We start from the raw sequence: 19664 nt of genomic DNA, 5'->3' as shown, positions 1-19664 counted from the left end.
TCTTTATCACTGAGAAGAGCTTCTCACACAGATATGTGCTACCAAACATGCACAAGGTTCGAGCCGCATGTAGACGGACTTTTTTTGTTCTTCAAAGTCACCAAAGCGCCGTGCAAACTCGGTGCGCTCAGTTTATCAGCAAAGTGCGTATTTGGGAACACAGTAGTGACGACTTGGTTTAACATTACTTGGCAACAGGGAAAGTGGGGAAAGTTGCACTGGTGCATTTGTGTCTCTCATAAAAGCAGCTTCACTTGAAATCACTTTGTGATTGTGCACGGGTAAAAACGTCCGCTGAAGTGTCAGATTCTTATTTAATTATTCTGCTTTCTGTATCTTCTGCATTGCATTCAGGTTACCCTGATGTTTTGTCTCATAGTGCCGTCTTAGATTAAATTCTGTAATTACGGCCACATTAGCTCCACAAATGAGACACACGGGTTCAGTAAACATATACTCAGCCTCCCATCGCTTTTAAAGGCTCTATTTTCAGAATGAACTTTTCTCTCCAGCATCGCGTGAGCTAGCTTCGCAATAAGTGTTCGGCAAGGCAGCTGAAGCGCTGCATTATGGGATCTGTAGTTTGTGTTACCAGCGCTTCATATACCTGGGCCATTAATAACAATAATACAGTATATAAAATGATCTCGGGCCGGATATAATTACACGCCGTGCCGGATGTGGCCCGTGGCCCTTGAGTTTGACAAATATTAACTAAATAGAACTTGAAAAGATATATTTTTTGAAATGTGATCGCGCAATTCAGATAGAGTTGACGCACTACAGCCTGCATCCTCCCCTCGCTCTTACTTTTTTACCGTTCATCTAATGAATACACTGAGTATGGCTTTACCAAAACAATCATTGATGGCGAATAAAGTATCCATTATTCGAGTATGTAGATCGGAATATATATATACATATATATATACCCGCGTATCGCAGCGGAGAAGTAGTGTGTTAAAAAAGCTAGAAAAAGAAAACGGAACATTTTAAAATAACGTAACATGACTGTCAATATACAGTATTTGTTTTGTGAGTGTTACTGAGTGTTGCTGTCATCAAGGATTTGATTATCATTATTTCTTTCAATCAGGCTCGTATTTGTAGGATGCGTTGTGTTCAAGTTACATTCCGTGTTTGTCAATCGTTGTAAAGATGACAGGTTTCTTTCATCGATTCGTTTCTTACTGCATCAATAAACAGCTCGTCTTCTTCTTTATCTGAGACCTGACACACTGCATGCACAGGTTTTTTTTACACTGTCTTCCTTTAGCGGGACATTGACTTTTTCCAACGTGTGCTTTGTTTCCGCAGTAGCTGGATTTATGAATATGCTTATCAGACGCTTCATATTTTTTGCTGCCTTTTCAATTGTGTAATTCGGTTTTTGTTCAGCGCTCTTTGGAACTGTTGCCTTTTATCTCTGCACAGCGTCAGTTCACGTGAGCCGCTCGGTGTACATGCAACGAAGGTTCTCAGCTGTGCTGGTGCCATCTCGTGCTATGTCCGTGGCTGTATTTAATGTTACCTTAGTCCTGGCACTTAAAACTTTCTCTCGCAGTTTCGCTGAGTTTGTGTCAAACACCACCCTGACCATCTCATCTTCCTCTCCATAAGCACAGTCCTTCACCCATGAATATTTACTCGTGGCAGTTTGCTATTGGATTGCCGCTGACGGACGGCCTTATATGGGCAAGCACTAAATTACAAACGCCAGCGGCAGCCTGTCTATGAACTTAATTTAAAGTGTAGGTTTACATCGTGCTTTGTTTCAAGTAGCAGAACTCATGAATATGGTTGTATATGTCACTCGCTCGCTTCTTATTGTTTCGCTGCCTTCTCAATTATATAATGCATGTTTTCTTGAGCGCTTTTTTGAGGTCTTCCTGGTTTTCTATGTACTGCGTGATTACGTGGGAGGCGTGATGATGTCACACGAAACTCCGCCCACGGCGTTGAAGCTCATCTCCATTACAGTAAATGGAGAAAAACTGCTTCCAGTTATGACCATTACGCGTAGAATTTCGATATAAAACCTGCCCAACTTTTGTAAGGAAGCTGTAAGGAATGAACCTGCCAAATTTCAGCCTTCCACCCACACGGGAAGTTGGAGAATTAGTGATGAGTGAGTGAGTGAGTGAGTGAGGGCTTTGCCTTTTATTAGTATAGATACTGTAAAGTCCGTTTCAAAACAAAAATTATAGAATAGTCACAAAATCTTCAAATGTTATCCTTTACATAAACAAAAGAGTCAAAAAAGAACAAAATGTCATACTAATTGTAGATGTTAAGGCAAAGAGTGCTTTTTTACTATTTACTTTTTAGTTCCGAATAATTGTTGCAGGAAACAGCCTACATTATAAGCTGTTTAACAATATTTTGAAGTATGACTATATAAATAAAATGTTTTTCTTTAATTAAACTTATTCAAAACTATTTTAATTGACCCTGTTCATATCAGACATCTACAGATTTATTATATTTTGTTTTACTGCAAAAACAACACTGAGTGGTTAACATTTATTGGAAATGGTTTAATTTACAGTGCAGATTTGGTTTGGGTATTTTTTTTTTTATTTTATTTTGTTACACATGACTTCATAGAGCAAGAGACATTGTGAATGTCGGTTTATCCAGAAATGCCAACATCTTCCTACATGGGAAGGAAAAAAAAACAAAAGAACTTTAGTACATCATCTGCAAACAGCAGAAAAACATCTATATAAATAAGAAAAAACGATGAATTCAAATCTCTCCAACATTAAAACTAGCAAAAAGTAGGATAAGAAAAAATATAATTAGACAGAAGCTCCAGGGTTCATCGCATTTTACAATGGCCATACACTTAAAATGATAAAACTGCCATTATTTGCAAGAATTGAGGACTTGTGCCTAAACAAAGAACAGTGAATCAAAGTTGTCAGATAAAGGTGTGCATCTAACTGACAAGCCAGCAGTATTTCAACTGTAGAACAAAAGATAAACAACTGTAATATACAAGTGGGATTTGCAAGGTGCCTTATATAGTAGCATCCCCTAAATAATTACAGGTAATGGTTATTTAAGGCATTATCATTAGACACAATAAAAATTCACCAGTATTACAGAATGGTAAATGTGTCTAAGTGCACGGACTTCACTATATTAAAAGTTTGTGTGGCATTATATGTTTAACACTCATGTTTATTTAATCCTCAATAAGTACAGTACTTATTTGGAAGTACCAAATAAAAATGTACTTTGACAGTCCCATCTTTAGTCTGAGACCAATAGTATTCTCCACCCTCCAACAGTTTTATGGTGGGTATAATATACACAAAAAAGGTACCACTAAATTGAATAAATACTGCATACATTTCTAATACATCAAATTGCACTATTGCTTATAATGCATATGAAGAATGCTTCATTTTGAGCAAGAACTAAATGATCTACCCTAACAAATCCACAATAAACTAAACATCTGTCTATACTGTGTGTACATATACACACAGAGTAAACAAAACCTTTAGTGGTTGTTCTGAGTAACATACTCCTTAACAGAGAAGTTCCATACTTGGAAATGTTGTGTGAAACAAGTTATTTTTCTGGAATAACACATGCAAGACTGCATGTTACACATAGGTACATATGCCAGCTATTTTAGGTAACAATTCAAGCTCTAACAAAACAGCAGGTGTGGGGGTGACCACTATTGATTTTTGCCTGTGGAGAAGCAGTAGGAAGAGGAGACTGAATGGGTTGTGTTAATCAGCTGCTGTGAACATACAGGAGATAAGTAACTATCCATCCATTATCCAACCTGCTATATCCTACCTATAGCAGGGGTGGCGAACTCCAGGCTTGGAGGGCCGCAGTGGCTGCAGGTTTTCATTCTAACCCTTTTCCTAATCCGTGACCAGTTTTCACTGCTAATTAACTCCTTTTCTCTTCATTTTAATAAGCCCTGTTTAAAGGATTCAGTCCTCTGAATTGATTTGTTTCTTCATTAAATGGCAACCAATCAGAAATGAGATGTGAAACGAGCCGACAGATGACCAGCTCAATTGGGTCTTCAAACTCCAATTCCACTCCAATTACTTTCTTAATGAGAAGCCAATTCTTGCTGTTAAACTCGTATTTAATTCCATGGCTTGTTGCTGCTCTCATTCTGCCGCAGCACACATTTCCAAAACTGTTTTTCTGCTTTTTCTAAGAACGCCATCATAATGTTTTGTAGACCTTGGAAATCAGCCTTACTGAGACCGTCACCTTTCTTTATTTTCAGATATTTTGTGATGTGCACAGGTCAGCTGGTCATATGGCGGCCTATTTTGTGTCTCATTATTGTTTGGCTGCTAATTAAGGAAAAAGAAATAACTATGGGGCCTGAGTCAAGTTAATTAAAAGAAGTAATCGGCACTAATTAAGAAGATGGTAAGAATGAAAACCTGCAGCCTTCCAGGACAGGAGTTCGACACCCCTGACCTACAGGGTCACGTGGGTCTGCTGGAGCCAATCCCAGCCAACACAGAGCACAAGGCAGGAAACAAACCCCGGGCAAGGTGCCAGCCCACTGCAGGAGATAAGTAACTAGCATTGTCTAAAACTGGCATTTCTAGGGCACTAATTATGCAAGCAGGTTACAGCTTTGAGTTGCATGCCAGTAGAATATGGACCCATTTTCCATGATATAAAATTCACTAGATTTCAACTATTTGCTCTTACATGCTATCTTGAGTTCTTTCAAATAACTTTGCTGAGTAATTCTCATTGGGTTATTGTCCCTAACCCTCAGGTAACCATTTAAGCAGCTGGTTTCTAAATCCGGCAAACTCATTAAACAAAAGTAATTTCAGCAATGTAATCAAACTCCTTGTTTAACACGATGGCTTACGTTTTTATTAATACAGGGATTTCACAGATAACAGCATAAGGCGCTGGAAGTAGGAAGTGATGCAGATTATTATTTTAGTTACATACACAGACAGACAAAAAATTTAACTACATGAAGCTCAATTAAATTGCTCTTCAGAATTATGTAATTGAGAACACAATACCTACCAACAGGATAAATGTTTCTCTTATTCTAAAGATTTGACTAGACTCTCATTGGTCTCTATCCTGATAAGGACCTCTGCTCGGGATACTTCATCTGTAGCACTGGCTAGGTCAGACTGAGCTTTCTCTAAATTGGCTCTGGCAGCCTGCAAAAACAAACAAACAAAATCAAATACTTAATATCTGCATTGTAACAATGGCCCCTTCTCAATTTTCAGATTGAAAAGAATGGTGCTTCATCCTAAATCCACATAATTTTACTTTCCAATCTATGGCAAAAATAAACCATTAAAATTTAACTTAATATAGAAACCTTAACAAATATCCATGTTCGGTAGTGTCTGTAATATGATCCCATACGAGTCAACAAAGCCATGTGCAAAAACATGTAATAAACAAGCTTGTTGTTTCTTGCCTTGTTCTTGCATGCTGCCAGGTTGGCTCTGATTAGATAGGCTTGTAAAGAATTGTTCACAAGATGAATGGGTGGGTTGTTTAGTTTCCATCTACAGTCACAACCCTACCTTTTTGTTGCAGTGTCAAGACTGCCAACATAACACACTGTTACCACCTGTATACCAACTTTTTAATTTAAAATGTAAGGAGATTGTAATGAAATTTCTGTGGTTAGGAAATAGTTCAATTTACCATTAATATTGTACACTACTAGATAAGTAAATATTTGCCTGTCAGTGTATAAATGTTTTCATTTCTGAATGCATTTTGTTAAGACTGTTTAACTGAAGTCTGCTAATGATTTTTATATACTTGTATGAATCAAAAGGGAACAGAAGTAGCAGGTTAGTTTGCATATGAACAATGCATATATTAAGTAGATCTTTTTCGTTAATTTTAAAAGCTATACAGATACGTATGAGCATATTAGGCATAACTTTAAACTTATTATAAAAAGTATTGCACAGTAAAGCCTAAAGAAAAATAGAGAAATCAGCTCATCGTTCATGTGACAGATATCGCTGCATGATGCAAAGTAAGGTGTGTGTCCATGTCCCCATGCATTCTTCTGTAGAACGCAACTAAAGTTGGCTCCACATCATTATCATCATCATGATTGCTGGAACAGAATGGGGCACAAAGCAGTCAAAAATGATGACCACCCATTTCTTACAGTAGACTTGATAAAATATTGGCATATTTACTTAGCAGTGGCCCTACAGTAAAGCTCAAGTTTCTCAGATACATCTGCGTCCTTTTCAATTTTTTTTTGTCTGTCTAACAGGTAACTGCCAAATTCTCATTAAAATGAAAAATAAAAATATTAGCAATGTTAAGGAAAGTAAAATATGCCAATAGTGTAACACTGGAAAACTGGTTGTGTATTTAGGACCCTATATATGGTCGTCGGGAGAAAATCCAGATAATCATCCGTAGACTTCCTAGCCTACACCAATGTTGAGGGTATCAGCAGGGACTAAATAATCTACTACATAAAATACTTGAACAATTGTCTCTAAATTTACAGGAATTTTCTTTTCTCTTATGAGGCTAATGCACCAGGATGATAAATGAGCTGAGGCAGCACTTTTCACTTTGGTGGCATCAATAAATAAAATGACTCCTTTAAGCACATAGTAGACAGTGTATTTTATTACACAAGAGTAAGCAATTTTTTTTAATAACGTTATATAGATACTTTATTAATCCCAAGGGGAAATTCACATAATCCAGCAGCAGTATACCGATACAAAGAAACAATATTAAATTAAATAGTAATAAAAATGAAAAAATTAAAATAAAATTAATGTTAGCATTTACTCCCCCGGGTGGAATTGAAGAGTCGCATAGTGTGGGGGAGGAACGATCTCTTTAGTCTGTCAGTGGAGCAGGACGGTGACAGCAGTCTGTCACTGAAGCTGCTCCTCTGTCTGGAGATGACACTGTTCCGTGGATGCAGTGGATTATTCATGATTGACAGGAGTTTGCTTAGTGCCCGTCTCTCTGCCACAGATGTTAAATTGTCCAACATTAATCCTACAATAGAGCCTGCCTTCTTAACAAGTTTGTCCAGGCGTGAGGCGTCTTTCATCTTTATGCTGCCACCCCAGCACACCACCGCGTAGAAGAGGGCACTCGCCACAACCATCTGGTAGAACATTTGCAGCATCTTACTGCAGATGTTGAAGGATTCCAACCTTCTCAGAAAGTATAGTCGGCTCTGACCTTTCTTACACAGAGCATCAGTATTGGCAGTCCAGTCCAATTTGTCATCCAGCTGCACTCCCAGATATTTATAGGTCTGCACCCTCTGCACACAGTCTCCTCTGATGATCACAGGCTCCATGAGGGGCCTGGGCCTCTTAAAACCCACCACCAGCTCCTTGGTCTATATTAAATATATTATACTATATTAAATAGGAGCAAAATTTCATACCTTCTTTTAAAAGGACAAATATACCAAATATTGTCACTGCAGAGACATTTAATACAGAAATGTAGAGTGCACATTTTCTGATTAAATGAGCTACCTATACATGATAACTATTGATCACAATGTGTAAAATTCTGAAGCTGTTTGCTGCTCTTGGAAACAAACAATGGTCACCTACTGCTTACATGTAAAGGGCAACCCTACAAGCCAAATCAGTAAAACACAGTAGAAAACCACTCATACTTCTGGGAAGCCACTGCTCTCACTAATCTCATGTTATACATTTTGTGTTGAGTGCTACCTTGTATAATATGAAAATCTCCAACTTCATACAGTCTGTTCAAAACCTAACCAATCACATGCCTACTTTATAGAAAGAACAAGAACTGCACATGATGATAATGTGGAGGTGCTTTTGTGGTGTTTGAATTTATCCTTGGAAGGTGCACATTCAGCTAGAGCACATCGACAAGACCACAATTGTTGTCAAGATTTACTTTTCCATATCTTTTGATAGCAATAATTGATGATTAACATTTATTTTTGATGTTACATTGTAAGTGTTAATATTTTGAACCAAGAAATACCTAAAGGGACTTATGGTATAATATAAAATTGCAACATTACTGTAACTTGAACATTACTGAGTAAAAAATAAGTAAATGAAAATCTAGATTTTTAAGACCTTTTCACAATTACTACAACAGCCAATGCTACATGAATGTAAACATGTAAGACATTTATCAGACTTCACCCAAAACAGGAACAAAAGGGAATATTATAAATAGAGTGTAAACAACACATGTCCTAATATGCTACCTTTCAGTTATTAGCTTGAAATATTACATTGAATATCTCTGTCGTTGGAATGCTCTGTGGCAGGGTGTGCTGAAAACACAGTTGGAGTGGGACTGGGGGCAAGGATGTGTGTGTGTATGTATGTATAAATATATATATTATAACTGCTCAAAAAAATTAAAGGAACACTTTGAAAACACATCAGATCTCAATGGGAAAAAGAAATCCTCCTGGATATCTATACTGATATAGACTGGGTAATGTGTTAGGAATGAAAGGATGCCACATCGTTTGATGGAAATGAAAATGATCAACCTACAGAGCCCTGAATTCAATGACGCCCCAAAAATCAAAGTGAAAAAATTATGTGGCAGGCTAGTCCATTTTGCCAAAATTTAATTGCAGCAACTCAAAATTGTACACAGCACTTTGTATGGCCCCTGTGTTCTTGTATACATGCCTGACAACATCGGTGCATGCTTCTAATGAGATGACAGATGGTGTTGTGGGGGATCTCCTCCCAGATCTGGACCAGGGCATCACTGAGCTCCTGGACAGTCTGAGGTGCAACCTGGTGGCATTGGATGGACCAAAACATAATGTCCCAGAGGTGTTCTATTGGATTTAGGTCAGGAAAATATGGTGGCCAGTCAATGGTATCAATTCCTTCATCCTCCAGGAACTGCCTGCATACTCTCACCACATGAGGCCAGGAATTGTCGTGCACCAGGAGCCACTGTACCAGCATAGGGTCTGACAATGGGTCCAAGGATTTCATCCTGATACCTAATGGCAGCCAAGGTGCCTTTGTCAAGCCTGTAGCGGTCTGTGTGACCCTCCATGGATATGCCTCCCCAGACAATCATTAACCCACCACCAAACTGCTCATGCTGAATGATGTTACAGGCAGCATAATGTTCTCCATGGCTTCTCCAGACCCTTTCACTTCTGTCACGTGCTCAGGGTGAACCTGCTCTCATCTGTAAAAAGCACAGGGCACCAGTGGTGCATCTGCCAATTCTGGTATTCTATGGCGAATGCCAATCGAGCTGCATGCTGCTGGGCAGTGAGCTCAGGGCCCATTAGAGGACATGGGGCCCTTGGGTCACCCTCATGAAGTCTTTCTGGTTGTTTGGTCAGAGACATTCACACCAGTGGCCTGCTGGAGGTCATTTTGTAGGGCTAAGCAGTGCTCATCCTGTTCCTCCTTGCCCAAAGGAGCAGATACTGGTCCTGCTGATGGGTTATGGACCTTCTATGGCCCTCTCCAGCTCTCCTAGAGTAACTGCTTGTCTCCTAGAATCTCCTCCATGCCCTTGAGACTGTGCAGGGAGACACAGCAAACCTTCTGGCAATGACACGTATTGATGTGCCATCCTGGAGAAGTTGGACTACCTGTGCAACCTCTGTAGGGTCCAGGTATCGCCACATGCTACCAGTAGTGACACTGACTGTACCCAAATGCAAAACTAGTGAAGAAACAGTCAGAAAAGATGAGGAGGGAAAAATGTCAGTGGCCTTCACCTGTTAAACCATTCCTGTTTTGGGGGTCATCTCATTGTTGCCCCTCTAGTGCATCTGTTGTTAATTTCATTAACACCACAGCAGCTGAAATGATTAACAACCTCCTCTGCTACTTAACTGACCAGATTAATATCCCATAAGTTTAATTGACTTGATGCTATACTCTGATTAAAACGTTTCCTTTAAGTCTTTTGAGCAGTATATATATATATATATATATATATATATATATATATATATATATATGCACAGTTAGGCCAGGACAGTCACTCTGGGAAAGGATGAATAGAATAGAAACAAAAGATTACTTTTCAATTTAAATACAGTGCAAGGGGCAGCACGGTGGTACAGATGCTGCCTCACAATAAGGAGACCTGGGTTCACTTCCCAGGTCCTCCTTGCGTGGAGTTTGCATGTTCTCCCCGTGTCTGTGTGAGTTTCCTCCAGGTGCTCTGGTTTCCAACCACCATCCAAAGACAGGTTAGGTGGATTGGCGATCCTAAATTGTCCCTAGTTTGTGCCCTGCGGTGGGCTGGCACCCTGCCCGGAGTTTGTTCCTGCCTTGTGCCCTGTGCTGGCTGGGATTGGCTCCAGAAGACCTCCGTGACCCTGTTAGGATATAGCAGGATGGACACTGACTGACTGACAGACAGTCCAAGTGAATACACAAACAAAAAGGATTAACCAAGTCTTGTATTTACACACACAAACCAAGTTGAATACAACAATGTTGTGATATTCCAATGCTCACATTTTTATCCTTTTCAAATTTAACACATTTCTTGTTAATATGCTAAACGCAGTGCGATGAAACATCTATAAAATGTCATTAAGAGATATACCAAGTATTAAATGTTGTACTATTTTGCCACTCATGTTCCAGCTGGCTTATTGTTGGAAAAAGACAGTATGTTAATTACCAGATATGCTAAAGTACTTAACCTTCACTACTTCTCCATAGCTAGCTAGGCTAGTCAACATGTCCAGATACAACATCACTCCGTCACTTGTTTGGCTGCATGTGTAAAAATTTCAATAAGCCTGTTCTGGCTGTATGTGCAAGTGAACCAAAGTAGAGAATGTGTGAGGGAATTGCAGTCTTTACTCCCCCTGCTCAATGCATACATCTTTAGCATTGTTTTTAAAACTACAGGTCACTGTTTTGGGCAGTCTCTACCTGCAATCCAGCCATTCAGAATAAACAAATCAGCCCGACACACTGAAGCTGTTCCTGGATTAGGGAGAAGTGTGTATTGACAAAAGGAGCTAAAAAATAACTCAAAACGCTCCAAAAATCTCCTTTAAAATAAAAATGAAATCAAGCACATTGCAGTATTTGTTAAAGGTCAATGACATTTATTTGCCATTATGTGTTTCCACATCACTCCTTGGCCACATGATTTTGGTGTTATGGACTAAATTGAGTTGTTAAAGCAAGAGAGATGAAATCTTTACAATGCAAGCGGAAGTAGAATTTGTAAATAACTTTTACAGGCCCATTCAGCCCTGTACACTTAAACTTAATAAAAGAATCCACATGATTGTTAGAGGAGTTTTAAATATTCTACAATTATGAATAGTGATTTATTGCCCGCCCCAATGTCCATAATGTACATCTGATCCGATATCTAGTGCTCATATTGCAATATTTGTTAAAGGCATAATTGTGAAATGTATCTGCACTTGAACGTCTGTACTAATGCTTATTACTTAATGTGCTATATGACTAGCATTTTGGTGTGTAGCAAATAATGCCCTAACATTCCCTTGAACAAACTACAGTTGCACTGTGTTTTTAATCATTTGCTGTCCAGTTAACATCCATTTTTCCAATAAACCACAAATCCTTTGAAAAGAGTACAAGCACTTTCTCTGTACAACACGGGAAAACACTATTGCTCAAATCGTTGACAGCACAGCATAGTCTAAGTGATGGGGGGAAAAAATTCCAAGCTTCCTTTAAAAAGGCGATTCTAACACATGACTGCTTGTAAATGGTGTGAAGAGAATCACTTTAACAGACGAGCAGTTACAAACTCTCACACATGCACAGGTCTGACAGTAGTTATATTAACAAGCACTTACAGCCAAGTCAAAATTTTCCAAGAGGAAGGCCTCTTCAGCCAGCAGCTGCACAGAGGAGTCGGCATTCACAGTCACTGAGCCGCTGCTCACTGCAAATACAAAGTGTTCCATTAGGAGAATCACAAGGAGTCCATTTATGGATTAACAGAGTCTGCCTAACAGCGAGCAGCTGGGAGAAAACAAAGTGACTATTGGTAAAGCATGTAATGCAACAGTAAAAAAAAATCCATATTAAAAAGTTTATTATAAATTGTTTATTTGCTTGCATCATAAGCTCAAAACACGCGCATATTTAACTGATAATTTGATGTACATTAAATTATGGAACTCCTCTTCCCCTGTATATATCCTAAATAATATTATTCAAGTAGTATTAACACAGCTGGCACCAAATAAAATGAAGAACTGCAACAGAACACTAACTGAAGGGGGAAAAAAAGACTCCATAGATATTTGTATACAATGATAAAATGTTTGCTTTAACATCAGGCTTGTATTTACCATATGGTGAAAACATTTTACTTGATTTAATTTTTCTGTGCTCCTCATTTATCTAAGGTTTAACTTTAACATGAAAGAACAGTTTTTGTAAATGACAAGGCAATTAATTTTAAAGTTGTGATGTAATATTAATTTTTATAAAGTGATTTATGTATTTAATAACACATCTTACTTACCAAAGTATTTGTCTGCTGCCCCATCTTCACTGAACACTGTGACCACCCCGGGGCGTAGTACCTGTAGAGTTGGCACATGGGCTGGAAGAATGCCAAACATCCCAGTAAGAGTTGGTACATCTATCTGCTTGACATTAGCATTTTGGTAAAATACCTTTAAAAAAAAAAAAAGCAAAAACAAAACACAAGATTTACACTCGCAATGAAATCCCAGTACTCTAAAGGACTGACACCCTGCCTAGGGTTGATTCCCACTTTACACCAATGTCACCTGGCTGCATATGGCCAAGTGCCTGTATGTACAGATGTATGTATGCCGGGGCACTGAAAACAACATAAATGACCTTTGAGGTACAAAACCGATTACACCAAGTGCCGTGTGGAGTTTCTTCATTTTAGTGAGAGCCAATACCCACTTTCTTCTTCCCTTGCGTTCGCTTGCTTTTCTTTTTGTTAAGGGCTTCCTCTCTAAACCGTATTATGTACAAAATACTGAGATACCAATGTACTAAAGTATATCAAAAGCAAGGACGTCATTATTTTCAGAGATCATGCATTTTCTTATATTCCACCTTCCACGGTGAAGTCGACCTGAACTAAGTTACGAGATCAGCACGCCACATTCAGGTCACACAGCGACTTACCGACTAATCTGAAACTCTTAACCTTGGCTCTAAATTCTAATTAAACGAATATATACATGCTGCTATCTAGGCGTTGGAATTTAAACTAATTTTTTTTTTTTTTACAGATGTCGGTTTGTCTGTAATGTTACACATACTTTTAAGACAAGCATATATTTAGAAGATTCGGCCTCAATTATAGTTTGCCTTCAAGTAATTTCCCAATATAGACATATCCAAATAATAAAATACTAAATACGTCTCGATTTTTCCTTTCCCAGACCACTAAAACCCTTAATGTTCATCTTGTTGTACACACGAGGCCTACTTCCCACCCATCGACCCCGGATTGGAGTTACCTGTGTAGGCGAAGCAAACGTGAAGGACATCTGTTGTGCAGATGCGGGAGAGGCCTCGGCGTAAGACCGGCACTGTCTGAAAAGGACAGGGGAAGAGCGGCGCAGAAACAATCGGAAAGCCTGCATGGTTCCTTGTGAATTTAAATTTTTTGAAAACCGGGAATGAAAAGACAGTTCTCAAAAGCAGCAGGTTACAGAAAGGAGCTTGGCTGAAGTAGTCCACACAAGGACACAAACGGCCAACCCACAATCCCTTTCGTCAACGAAGGCAACTTGGGTGCTGTAGTTTTCTCTTGGACTTGCGCATGACGGCATGTAGGAAGTGATTAGTTTTTCTTTCATTGTCTCTCCTGCAGGATTTACAGATGCTGAGTTTTTCGGGTCTGTATAATGCAGCTCAGGACAGTTGCTCTCTGTAATAATACGGTGATCGTCAGATGACTCAACACAGATAAACTCAATCAAAAGTTAACTCTAATAAAAAGTAACCTTTATATGGTTCGTTTGAATTGAATTACATAGTAAGCTTCTTAGATTTAAAGTTGCCGTGACTTTCATACATTTAGAGGTGATAATGATAGCATTACACAAAGCAATAATGAAAACGTGAATATATAGACAAATGAAAAATATTTGTAGGCATCAACGGGCCATGTAGGAAAAAAATGCTATGATGACGAGTAATCGCTAGAACCGTGCGGATATTTACCACATTTGCAGAAGCAACCAAAAAAGTATATATTTTTTTCAACCGGAAAGATATGAATATTCACGGTGGTCTGGCGGATGCTCCATATTCATCACCATCTCTGTCTCGCTATCGCTCCCTCTCTCTCCCTGCGTTTAATTTCAAGTTTAAACCTTTGCGTAATTAATCTCAATTGATGGATACATCGACCGTCCAGCACAACATTTGCTCTGAATAAACTGAAGTCGTTTTAGGCAGCAGCCCCCAGCCATTTAAGGTGCGAAAATATCATCCAAAGAGCGATAAACGTAAGTACTATGTAAGAGATTTTAAATGTAACGGGACCGTGAGTGCTATTCGGCAAATCGGATCAAATAGAAGCAAATGGCTAAGACAGTCACTAGACGATGCCCTCTTGTGTTTTCAATGTTTGTGTGTAGCCAAACGATTACTTGTGATAACTGAATAATAATGGTGTTAGTTGGCATTGTGTTTAAGAAGAAAAGGGAGGAAAGAAATTAACCCTTTTAAGCAACCACAACCATTTAACCAAGCGCGTGTTAAAGACATAGCCAGCCATCCATCCGTCCAAGACCTGGATCGTATACCGTTCGCCATGGGCGCAAGGCATCAGGTACGCTCTTAAATAAAATACTGCCTCTGTAATGGCACGTTATGGTTCATTACTGGCTTGTTTGGGTCCTCGTTGCCTCACTGCTTGACAAAGAACCATTTCATTCTTGGAAGAGTTGTTTGCACCTTAAATTGGTTCTTTGGGTTTTAGAAAGGTTTTTTTAAATCTGGACAAACAAGTCTTTAGGCTACCAAGCAGGATACGCCAAGAAAACCTGAATCTAACCTGCGCTGATGTACTCAGCAAGATTCCTTTTAAATCACGACCTAGTCAGTATTTTACAAATGTGTTATCACGTATTGCTGGCTATTTACGGATCAAAAAATAGGGCTTATTACTATAACCTTCATTTCGATGGTCCTTTTGGAAATCAAAAATGTTTTTTCTATGGCATCGCTCTGAACCACGCAAACACCTTTTATTGTTACGAGTGTAAGATGGGAGTCTCCCACGGGCCAGAGGCACACCCACGGAGACGCAGGCGCTCAGTGCTCTGGGCCTAAATCCCCTCGTCTGTGTGGGGTTTGTATGTTCTCCGCATGTCCGAGGCGGCCCCATGCCAAATCCGAACTCCCGGAGCTTTTGAGTGTGTATGCCCCACAGCCCAGCGACTCGGAATTGGATAAATCAAATCAGAGAATGTCACTTAAAGTGCGGGATTGCTTTGGAACAGGGGCGACCAAACAGAGGGGAAGAACATCAAGGCACGCCTGCCAGTAATTCTGAGATGAAAACACAATTGCAGCTCCACTCGATATAACATCAAACATACTGCACAATTAATGATTCCTGGTTTTATAAACTGGTACTTCGGATACTCTCCAAAAGAGATTTTTCGGCCAGGAATCGTCCTGCCCTCCCGTTATTGTTTAGGAAATACAATCCTTGTATAGAATTTTGACCCGCTGTGTATACAGTGTGTGACCTATTGTATGGCAGGCAAGGAGGCCTGGATAGTTAGGGCTTTGGTTGTGAGTTCAAATCCCGGATTTGTCAATTCACCTCCCTGTATCATATCCCAAATGTGTTTGACGTCGCCTTCGATAAAGACGTCAGCAAAATAATAATAATAATAATATACTATACGTTAAGAAAACGACTACATAATGTGTGGTAGTTTAGTTGACGCATCGGGTAGCAGGACCGTTCTTGGGCATGGGCAAGCAGAGCAGTCGCCCGGGGCCCCGAGACAAAAGGGGCCCCATCATTGGAGGTTGTTTTTTTTTTTTAAGATCGACGCAAGCTATGTATCTGTACTACGAAATTTAATGCTAAGCTTACTGCCCTTTCCCGGGGTAGGGATGCCTCAACAGGGAACTGGGGCTTGGTGCGTTTGCTATGGCCAGGGCCCTGCGCAGGCGGAGCCCTGTTACGACACGCCCCTACAAAAGTCGATAAAGAGAGTGCACTCGTCGGAGGAGGGCATTCCGTTCCAGAACGCGGTTGGATCGTTATTGTGGGTGTGGACTTCTACCTGTGTTTTTCTATCCCTTATAACGCTTTCTTCCGTTTTTCGCAATTAATGCCATTGGCCTTATCGTACTCCGCTCGTAACTGCGTCATATTCACGTTAGCAGTTTCGCACGTACCATATTAATATGAAACGCAGTAATCCATCCGGTGCTGCTAATCGAAAGAAAAAGGCAGACGATGTAGCCTTCATTGAGACACAAAAAGTAATCACTAAGTAATTCACAACAGTAATCCATGCCTTTATTACAACTCGGTTGGACTATTGTAATTCAATGTATCTTGGTCTTAGCCAGTCTATCCTGTCTCGGCTCCAGCTGGTGTAGAATGCTGCTGCACGTCTTTTAACTGGCACGCGAAAAAATGAGCATATTACACCTGTATTATCCTCACTGCACTGGCTGCCTGTTCAGTTTAGAGTTCATTTTAAGATTCATGTATTTGTTTTTAAGTCTTTAAATGGTCGTGTCCCGCCCAACCTCGCTGAGCTGCTGCATATGCACTCTCCTTTTCGCTTACTCCGATCAGCTGGTCAGCTGTTTCTGGATGTGCCTAGGACTCGGCGAAAGCTCAGGGGGGATAGGGCTTTTACCTTTATGGCTCCAAGGCTCTGGAATTCATTGCCGATCTACATTAGACAGGCCTCCTCACTGCCCATTTTTAAGTCTGCTCTTAAGACCTATCTTTTTGGTTTGGCGTTTGATTGTGAACAGTTGATATTATTTGTTTTAACTCTGTTTAGTTTTTATTATGTTGTAATTAGTTATTATTGTATTGTATTGATTGAGTTATTACTTTGTTTGGTTTAAATGTATTTAGTTTATGTACAGCACTTTGGTCATCGGCCGTTGTATGTAAAGTGCTTTATAAATAAACTTGACTTGACAAAAAAGGAGCTTTGCTGAAATTTGTCGTGGCCGAAAAGGTGCATTCCTACTGATTCCTTTCAAAACCGAGCAGCAGTAAGCAACGAGCAACTGCTGGGGAACGCAGCTTTTCTAAGCTAAACACAATCAAGAATTACCTCAGGATAACCATATTACACGGGCTATTGAATGCTTTAGGATTAATGTGCATTGAGCGAGACGTTGTCCAATCGCTCGATTACTCGTGTTAGTGTTAAAGCGCGAAAAGTTGATTTCGTTTCTTGAGCTTTATTCTGGAATGTTATTTAGCCCAAGTTTTAATTTGGTAGAAAAAAATGGAAAACGGTGTAAAAAACACACTTTTTAATTGTAACAAAAAATAAATAAAATGCTCTAAAATTTATGAAGAATATGCACCACTGCACTGCACATTTTGCACGCGCTGGGCATAGCTACATACCTCCACGCTGTGCCCCCAGTGGAAACAGGTCAAATCTGGCTGAACTGCAGCTAATACTACACGCATTAGGGCCCCCACAGTCTAATTATGCCCAGGGCCCCCAACGTCCTAAGAACTGCCATCCGGGTAGTGTTGAGAATTAGACGAGCAAGTGAAAGAGGAGTGATGTCCTGCCTGATGCCAACTTAACTTTCTATCAATGAAAGACATGAACCAGCCGTGTACGGGCCGCTAGCCAATAGGTGGTCACACTTACGGAATTAAAGTGAACGAATACACAAACGATTACCGGTTCAGAGGAACGCATGCTTCGGGCCGTTCAAAATTTGAACACGGTGTTATCCGAGACTCTTTCATTTAGCGCCACAAGGGGGCGCAGCACTGATAAATTTGATGTATTTTCAGTCACGCGATGGTTTTTAGTATTTAATCGGTTACAATAAAAATACATTTGTCCTTGTAAAATAGTCTGTGTTAAATAAACACCTTTCCCGTATCAGTTAATTAATCTTTAAGTATTATGGATTTCTAAAATATGCCAGTTATGTATTTTGGTGTATTTGTACATTTATATGGTATTTTTAATATTTTGCTTGTTTGAATGTTATCATTTACAAAAAAGCTCCAATCTAAATTGATTCCATTTAATTTTTTTGGCATAAACGTGTGCATATGAATATTATAAAACATTACTAGAATTAGCTTGATGCTGCCGATGCAGTGTTTGAAAAAGAATTGCTACTGCGTTACGTTGCAGAAAACCCGGCTGTCCATCCGTTTTCTAACCGACTCGCTCAGTTCAATGTCGTGGGGAGTTATCGCCCCTACCCTGGCCATATTAGGCGCAAGGCACGAGCCACCTTTGGACGACATTTAGAGGCGCTAAGCACTACGATTTTTCGAACCCCCGAATATATGAGCCGCACTCACCACTCTCAGTGGACGACTGAACGGGAAAGAACCAAGACAAGAACGATCACGTGAGCCTCGGTGGTCCGTGTGGCATATAGTGCATGTCATTTTTCATTTAATGTGGGACCCCCATTTTGTGGAACCTAGTTCAGCTGTTTTGCACCATATGGCCCGTGGCAAATCCGGTGTTCCCTTGATGCCCTTAACACGTGCTTATTTGGCTTAATGTTTAATCCGGCCCTGATCACTGGCCTGTGGTCAAATACGCCAGCAGAACAAGAAGAAAACTCGAGGAGACACTGAGAAAGCCTGGCGAGAACTGGAAACTCTGCGACATCGGTCAGGCCCGTGGAATCCCCCACTACCCCCGACCCCAATGTTCTAATCAGTGTATATTATGTACGTTCATGTGCTGATCCGAACCCCACACCTCCACCCCTCTATGAGATTATAAAAAGGTGGGTTTATTTTGTTAATCGTTTCAGCGTGGTCATCTCAAATAAATGCGATATGCAAAAGCACATTGATTGCATTTTGGTGTTGTAAAGGAAGTTAACTGGTTTCACCACAACTCTGCCCAGCGAGGCCATTTCCAGTGCCGCTTATTCTAGAGCAGCGCGATATTTCCAGCAACATGGCTTCTACGATTTTTAGGACGCAGTGGTGAAGCTGACGTGTGTAGCTCTTGAATACAAACATTAGTGTAATTTAAAAACTCATGGAGCCGAAGGAGCTACCGACGCGAGTCCGCTCGAGTTTAATTTTAGCCCCTCAGTATGCTGTGCAGATTTCGACACACGTTTGAGACGACCTGGTGTGCTTTAGCAGTGGCTCAGCACCTCTGGTGTGCTTCTACTGATAACTGAACCTTCTATTTCTGTTGGTTACGCTCGACATTCGAGTATTTAATGGACTGCGGGGGTTACTCATGACTTTCCACAAGTGGCAGATATTTCAATTGTTAATAAACGTGCTATAAGGCCGCCTTTAGCCATCTCCACTTTTCCAGTGCCGTTCCTGGGTTCTTGTATCATCCATCTGCCGGTCCACTCCTCCTCCTCCTCCTCCTCCTCCTCTCCCTGACTCCCACCGGCGCTCTCTGTCTTTCTCGTTTGTATTCTGCTCTCTCTCTTCTC

At 40.1% G+C, this 19664-nt stretch overlaps 2 protein-coding genes across 2 annotated transcripts in view; one reads left to right on the top strand and one right to left on the bottom strand.

The window, feature by feature from the left end:
• Window positions 1–2515: 2515 nt before the first annotated feature.
• atp5f1d (ATP synthase F1 subunit delta) lies at window positions 2516–13771 on the bottom strand. Its single transcript, XM_039766662.1, has 5 exons — window positions 13499–13771; window positions 12517–12670; window positions 11840–11928; window positions 5047–5189; window positions 2516–2656 (listed from the first exon to the last, which is right to left on the bottom strand). The coding sequence occupies exons 1-4, from the start codon at window positions 13622–13624 to the stop codon at window positions 5067–5069; spliced, it is 492 nt and encodes a 163-aa protein (XP_039622596.1). The 5' UTR covers window positions 13625–13771; the 3' UTR covers window positions 2516–2656; window positions 5047–5066.
• A 259-nt stretch (window positions 13772–14030) lies between these two features.
• The window catches only part of cbarpb (CACN subunit beta associated regulatory protein b), a 35653-nt gene continuing 30019 nt past the window's right edge, over window positions 14031–19664 (top strand). The window contains exon 1 of the mRNA XM_039766659.1: window positions 14031–14494. The gene's annotated coding sequence lies outside the window, so the exon portion shown is untranslated. The remainder of the gene's footprint in view (window positions 14495–19664) is intronic.

This window comes from Polypterus senegalus, chromosome 10, assembly GCF_016835505.1.
Source record: "Polypterus senegalus isolate Bchr_013 chromosome 10, ASM1683550v1, whole genome shotgun sequence".
In the NCBI taxonomy this organism is placed as follows: domain Eukaryota; kingdom Metazoa; phylum Chordata; class Cladistia; order Polypteriformes; family Polypteridae; genus Polypterus; species Polypterus senegalus.
Note: the sequence above shows the minus strand (reverse complement) of the source record. Positions and strands in the feature narration are given on the sequence as shown.

Coding starts and splice junctions, on each gene's coding strand:
- atp5f1d (XM_039766662.1), bottom strand. CDS start 13,624: ATGCAGGCTTTCCGATTGTTTCTGCGCCGCTCTTCCCCTGTCCTTTTC. Junction 12,671..13,498: donor CGTTTGCTTCGCCTACACAG/GTAACTCCAATC, acceptor TTTTTTTTAAAG/GTATTTTACCAAAATGCTAA. Junction 11,929..12,516: donor GGCAGCAGACAAATACTTTG/GTAAGTAAGATG, acceptor TTGTATTTGCAG/TGAGCAGCGGCTCAGTGACT.